General features: G+C 33.0%; 1 protein-coding gene and 1 long non-coding RNA gene across 4 annotated transcripts in view; one reads left to right on the top strand and one right to left on the bottom strand.

Moving 5' to 3' along the window:
• LOC107644920 (transcription factor MYB118-like) overlaps window positions 1–1007 on the bottom strand; it is a 2787-nt gene extending 1780 nt beyond the window's left edge. The window contains exons 1-2 of the mRNA XM_016348883.1: window positions 541–1007; window positions 59–185 (exon numbers count right to left, since the gene is read on the bottom strand). Of these exons, the coding sequence (XP_016204369.1) occupies window positions 59–185; window positions 541–1007 (594 nt within the window). The remainder of the gene's footprint in view (window positions 1–58; window positions 186–540) is intronic.
• LOC107616278 lies at window positions 2566–4007 on the top strand. 3 transcript variants are annotated; one of them, XR_002358073.1, is made up of 4 exons: window positions 2568–2905; window positions 3022–3379; window positions 3457–3495; window positions 3600–4007. It is a non-coding gene; the product is annotated as an uncharacterized LOC107616278 (long non-coding RNA). The 3 variants fall into 3 exon arrangements; XR_002358069.1 differs by having other exon boundaries at window positions 2570–2905; window positions 3446–3495; XR_002358072.1 differs by having other exon boundaries at window positions 2566–2905; window positions 3022–3495; window positions 3597–4007.

Genomic DNA, 7132 nt, shown 5'->3' with positions numbered 1-7132 from the left:
TGGGACAATATAATATATATAAATTAAAAGATTAGAATGAAATTAGGAAGGAATTAACCTTAATATCTGGTCGGAGATGATTATGCCACCTCTCTCTACATTGCTTCCCAGCCCTTCCCTCCAATTTTTCAGCTATTTGTGACCACTTCCTTGTTCCATGTTGTTTCACCAGCTTCTCCAATTTCCTTTTGTTTATTTATTCATAAATCAAAATAATAAGGATCATGAAAATAACATAAAATTGGTTACATCTAGATAAATTATACAAAATAAAATAAAAAAGAAAAGTTATATATATTTCAAAATAAGACATGTATAGATCAAAATAATAATGTGGAAAATAGAAAGGAAGAAAAGTTACATATAATATTGAAACTAAAATTGGATACATGCTATGCAAAATAGAAGAAAGGGAAGAATAATGGAAAAAAATTGTATATTTTAACATGATAAGAAATACAATTACATAAATATATAGATAAAAAAAGGGAAAAATTAAAAGAAGAAGCAAGAAAAAGAAAAATGTTTTGTTTACTAAACCTGTCTTCTTCAGGAGTCCATTGTCCTTTGATGAAGGATACAGAAGAAGAAGAAGCTTTTTTAGGGTTTCTTCCCACAACTTTGACATTATTAGTTTTCCCTAAAGCTTGATGAACATCTTCTTGATTGTGACACAATGTGGGAATTTGTTGTAGCCAATTATTGAAACCCTCTTGTTGATTATTATCATGAACAACAATGCTTGCTTCTTGATGAGTAGTGCAATTAGGCCACACAAGCTTATAATAAGAGTTATTTGAACCACCACCACCATAATAACAATTAGAAAACCTAGTTTGAAAATCTTCATCAAAAACACTATCATCATTGTGAAGGACTTGACTTTGTTGTTGGCTACATAAGAACCTATCTATGGCTGTTAAAGGAAGCCCTAACCGACACATAGAATTACCACCATACTCATGATGAAGAAATGGAACACTATTACTACTACTATTACCATTCATGATGGTGTTGTTGATGAGTTCATGAGGAGAGTGGAAAAACAAAGGAATTGAGAGAAGAGATGATATTTAACACCAATGGAAAAGAATCTTATTGTAAGCAAATGGAATTGGAGCCATTGATTTTGCACTCTATCAAATGGTCAGAAATTAATGGCCATGTTTTGTAACTCCTCCAATTCCCTTATGGACATAATGTATATCTTCAATGGTGGGGAGGAATCAATGGTGTATGTAATTAAACCCATATTAATTTCATTTATGTATATATAATAATTTAACCTATATCTAATTTCTTGTTTTCTATTGACTTTTCCTTTGACCAAACATCAACCCATGGTGTGATCAAAGATAGTCACTGTTCTTGTTGTTTAGCCCACGGTAAATTATATGGTAAAGATGTAAGTTTACAGATCTTTTCTTTTATGTAATGAAAGAGAGATTAAAAATACTACGACCCACCTTTTGAACATTAAAAAAATAATAAAAAATAACTATAAAAAGAATTTAATTCTTTCTCTATACAACTTCAATCTGTATAGTAGAGTGCCTCTTTCCCAAATTGTCTTAGGTGAAAAACCCTAGGATATCCTTAATAGTCACTCTAGTTCGGATAGAAATTTGGATTCCAAAAGAAATATCAGACTTTTCCAGGTTTATGACATCCACTATGTTTAAAATCAATTTTGACAAATGAAATATTAATGTACTATATTTTTTCAATTTCAATGTTCAAATAATGTCACTTCATACAGAAGCATGCTCAAATAACGTCACTTTAGACAGAAGCACATATATATAAACTTGATAGGACATTCTATACGTGTATTAAAAAAAATTTACAGATTTTAAAATCATGTTATTATATTTATATGGCATTGATGTCAACTTTGTTTATTTAGCAACTATTATATTTTCTACATCCAAAAATAATTTATTTTTATTTTTAAAAATATTAGACAAAAATATTTACATTATTATTCAACAACATAACAATAACCAAACACGTATAAAATTTTTTTATCTCATTCATGACCCACTTAAAAATTTGCACTAATAAGCTGACAATTAGACGAACAAATTTAAATCACTTTTTTATCATCTACGAACAAATTTTAAAAAAGTCAATCAGATTTGGATTCATTTTTTTTTTAGTTTTTTATTGTATTTTTTAATTTAGTAGGTCAAAGACTAATCCATCACAAATTAGAGCTCTATCTAAGCAGGCGAGATTTGAACTCCATCACTTACTTAAACAAATTAGTAAGTTAACTAATAGATTAACCTAACTTAGTTAGACCTAGACTCTTTCTTTTTGGTATTATTATAACGGGGTTAAATCGCCCAAAATAAGAAAAATCTAACAGCAAATTAAATGGGACAATAAAACCTCTTGTTAATTTTCAAAGGTCTAGTGATCTCATTAGGAGGTACATCCCAAAAATAAAATTCTAGATCATGGTCTAAACTTTTTCGTGTTAGACAATCGGTACATCTATTGCCTTCTCTATATATATATATTTACAAAATAAATGTTCCAAATTTTCTTTTTCCAAAAAGAAATTTTCCTAACCAAAGCATTTGGATGTTTACTAAAATCTTTTTTGTTGTTGATGATTGAAGAAATGATGGTCTGCTAGTCACATTTCACTACAAGCTTTTTGAAGCCCATAGTCCAAGCAAGGTTGAACCCACTAAGCATGCCCCAAAGTTCAACCCTATATGATGAGACACATCCAATTGAATGAGAAAAGCCTCCAATCCACTTGCCAATGTAGTTCCTTAAGAGACCGCCACATTCCGCCATCCTAGTTGCGCCATTTCTTGATCCATTGGTGTTCAATTTCAACCATTCCGGTGGGGTCCAATGTGTGCCTCTTCTCTTCTTCTAGCGTTGAAAGGTAAGATTCTCCTCCTTAAGAATGCATTTTTTACTTCATCAACTTTTTTCCAGATTTCATTGTGAGCTTGGGATGGTCTCCAATAATTTTCATCATGAATTTTTCTATTGTGCTAGCTCCATAATTTCCAGCAAGTGATGATAAAAATATCTTGTCAATTTCTGTCCTGATTAATCCCAAACTAATGGGTCAGATTGTCTTTTACCCATTATTTAAAGTTGGTACCGATTTGAGGTGCGTTGGGCCACAGCAAGTTTGTCCAAATTGAAGAGACTTTTGGGTAATTTCTTAAGGCATTAATGATATCCTCAGCATGTTGCTCGCAAAGTTGGCAAGTATTTTCACTGCCAAGAGTTCGAGCTTTCTTTCATGGAGGTCCTGCCACATGAAGAATTTAGCTTTTTGCGGTCCCTTCCATCTCCAAATCTATATCCAGAGATTTACCTTGGGTTCTGACCATGTTGCTAAGGCTTTGTAAGTTACTCCTACTAAAAAGTTCCCATCTGTTGTGTGCTTCTACCCTAATTTGTCTTCTTTTAGGTCTTTTGCAGGGGCTGGTTGGGTCGGGATCTTTCAAACAGTTGTCTCATGTAAGCAACTATTGGGTTGATCTTTATCCCAATCTCCTATACCGTCTGTCCATTCTCATATTGTGCTCTGTGTCAATAATATTAACAATAGCTTTGTTTAGCAGGATCTCCTCTCTTTCTTGGTGCAGAATTTAAGAATGTCCACAACTGCACCGGCAAGTGTATCGGGTCGTCCAAGTAATACTTCAAGTGAGTGAGAGTCGATCCCACAAGGACTAAGGAACTAAATAACAATGGTCGACTAATTGGCTTAGTTAGGCGAATAGAAGAAGTTGGTTTAGTGGTTGAAATCGCATAAAACAATAAACAAAAGTTAAAAAAAAAAGCAAATAATGAGTTTAGTGTAAAAACAGTGAGAGAAAATAGTTAAGGTATCGAAGATGTTTACTCTTCCGCATTAAAATTTCTTACTAACTATTTTAACAATGTATGATTCATTTCATGGGAAACTGTAAATGACTAAACCCTAATGTCTTAGTAATTTAGTCTCCTCTAACCTTTATTAACCGCTATCATCATGGTCACTTAATTTCGATTAGAGGGTTAAGTTCAAAACTAGTTTATGGCCACAAAAATCCTAATTATCCAAAGCTAACAGGATTATATGTCACATATCCCAATTAGTTCATGTAATTACCAATTTAATTAGGAGGAATTTACTTTCAACCTATGTTCAGGTGAGAGACCTCTTCCAAAGGTCACAAGAACGCATATAGAATAAGGGTCATACTTTCGTTCCACCCAGATTCATAAAATTAAGTACAAAAATAATCCTTGAAACTGAATCAGTACATCAATTAAAATAGAAAAGTAATAATTTCAATCAATAGGAATAAACAGAGCTCCTCACCTTAACCAAAGAGGTTTAGTGGCTCATGACGTAAAAAAAAAAAAAAAACTAGGGTTATGAAAAGTATCTCAAAAACTAAAAGGGTTTGAATCCCCTAAAGGGATAATCTTTTTTCCTTTTATGTCTAACCTAATTTGATTTGAAAATAAAATAAAATATTCAATTCTAAAACTAAAAGATATTATTTTTAAATAAAAATTACAAATATAAAATAAAAGATAACTAAGCTAAGTTCAATTAGAGATGCTCCAAGAGTGGGCCTTCAATTCGGATCAAGCTTGCTGGTGCTAAATGCTAGTTGGGCGTTTAGCGCTCATAAGGGGGTAGAGCCATTCTGGTTGTGGCGTGTTGCTGGCGCTAAACGCCAAGCTGTTAACTTTTCTGTTTTTGCTCAAAACTTTGCCAAATTACTCCGAATTTTACCTAAAATCATAAAAATACTAAAACAACTCAAAGTAGCATCCAAAGAGGATTTTTGCACTAAAATAATATAAAATTTAATCATTTATATCTAAAAACAACTAGAAATTAAAGGGAAAAAAAGATACAAGATGCTCACGCATCACTTCTACCCAAGAATTTTTTTAGAAATTAGTTGACAACCCATCTCCAATTTAGTAGATAGTGAAATATTTAAAGGTTGGCCAGAGTTTCACCAGCTCCTTCTAGAGAGGTGAGTCAGTGTTCCTAACTATAGGCTGATTAAAGTTTCTGTTATTGGTGCAATATTTGTTGATGATGACTTCTGTCCATAGCGAGTTAGGATTTTCACGAATGTTCCAAATAATCTTTAGTAAAAAAGTATCATTCATAGTAGTACTCAAGTTTCTCATGCCCAAACTCCCCTCCATGCTTAGGAGTACATATGTATTTTTCAATTCACTTCCATATTGGGGTTGTCCTTTTTCCTTGTCTCCATGAGTAGGTTCTTGTGGTTGTTCCATAGTATTGTTCTCCCTCATTTCTCTCTAAATGGCGTAGTGTTTCTACTCATGATTAACCTTGTCGCAGGTAAAACAGATCTGATGAATTTTCTCATATTCGACTTTATATAGAGTACCGTTCACTTTATATCTTCCTAGAAGCGATTTTGTCAAGTCCACCTCGACGCATAGTCTAGCAAATTTATCCCTGCACAGTTGGGTTGTTATAATCTATTTTGCAGATCCTTCCAATTAGATCGCCTATCTTTCTCATAATTTTTTTGTTGTATAGTTCAATAGGTAATCCGGGCAGTCTGATCCAAGCAGTGATCTTGTCTGTGGTGGTGACAAAGGGTTTAAAGTTAGGTTCCCGTAGGCGGATAGCAAGGTAGTAGTCATATACCTTCCAAGGACCGTCTAAGAGGGCATGATTAAGATCATCTTCAGTGTGGTTTTAACGAGATAAAAATTGTTGCCAAGGTCTATGACATCAATACCTCCAACTCTTCCCCACATTGCCTCAAGTATTCTTTTCATGACCACATAACCAACTTTTCTTCCTATTAGCTTCACTATCAGGGAGTTCCACCATAGTTTTTATATGTCTTTTTTGTCTCTTTCATTAATGTCTATGTTGTATAGACCTTCTCCAAGATCTTCCACCACTATGTCTGATTTTTGTTAATTTTCTTGTAGTCCATTTGTTTCCTTATTTTTAGATTCTGGAATTTCTTTGTCTTCGCTCATACAGTCTTCTTCCGATTTTTGAGGTTCCATTGCCCTTTCTCTGCTGCCGCCCCTTACCATGTTTGCATAAGAGATGGCGGCGTTGCCTGTCTCTTCCTACATCCACTCTTCAACTCTAGGCACCAGAGAGGATGTTTCAGAAAAGCCTTCTTCGCCCTTTTTTTACTTTTTTCGTACTGCATCTTGGAGGTTCTTGTTCTTGATCAGTGGCATGGTAGTTGCCTGGAGCAGTCTCCGGCCTCCCTGTAATGGTCATATGGCCTGGGTGGGTGGTTTTTCAGCAAATGTATGGAGAGAAAAGTCTTTAACGGCTACTTTTTGGTATTAATTTAATGTAGACCTAGACTCTTGTAACATGAACAAATAATATTTTTATTTTTTTTGTCCCATTACTATTATCTAACACACAACTAAAAAATTAAAGTCCACCACCTTGTCCAAAGAAAAATAAAACATTAAAGTCCATGGACTATTCTACTTCCTTTCCACTAATAAAGCAGGAGAAAAACACTGCCACATAAGAATATTTTTTTTTTATCGAAAATAGAAAGACTCGAACCCGCGACCTTTTAGGTGAGTATGTGGAGAATATGCCATTTGAGTTATAACTCATTGGCCACGAAAATTGTTTTCTACATTATTTTCTTTAATTCATTTGTACTCGCATGTGTCATAGTGTCGCAATAAGTACTTCAATTTCTTAATTAATAATTTTATATACAAGTTTTAAACATAAAATAATATTTAGCAACTATTTTAGCTAATATTTTCTACATCTAAAAATGATTTTTTTTTTATTTTTAGAAATATTAGACAAAAATATTTACACCATTATTCAACAATAATAACCAAACACGTATAAAAACTTGTTTATCTCATTCATGACCGATTGAAGGATATAGCAATAAAACTAAAGATCTACTCTTGTATTTGGATATAGACTAGAATTCAGATGTGGATAACAAAGAGCAAAAATAAATATTGCCTACTCATCCCTAAATTCAATACATTCTACATAAATTGGCCTACAATTAAATGATAATTAAAAACTAATAAATACCCTGAACTAAGTCTAGACGATTAGCTACAAGGATTTCTTTTTCTTGGGTGAGACTAT

This window comes from Arachis ipaensis, chromosome B01 (genome assembly GCF_000816755.2).
Source record: "Arachis ipaensis cultivar K30076 chromosome B01, Araip1.1, whole genome shotgun sequence".
NCBI lineage: Eukaryota > Viridiplantae > Streptophyta > Magnoliopsida > Fabales > Fabaceae > Arachis > Arachis ipaensis.
Note: the sequence above shows the minus strand (reverse complement) of the source record. Positions and strands in the feature narration are given on the sequence as shown.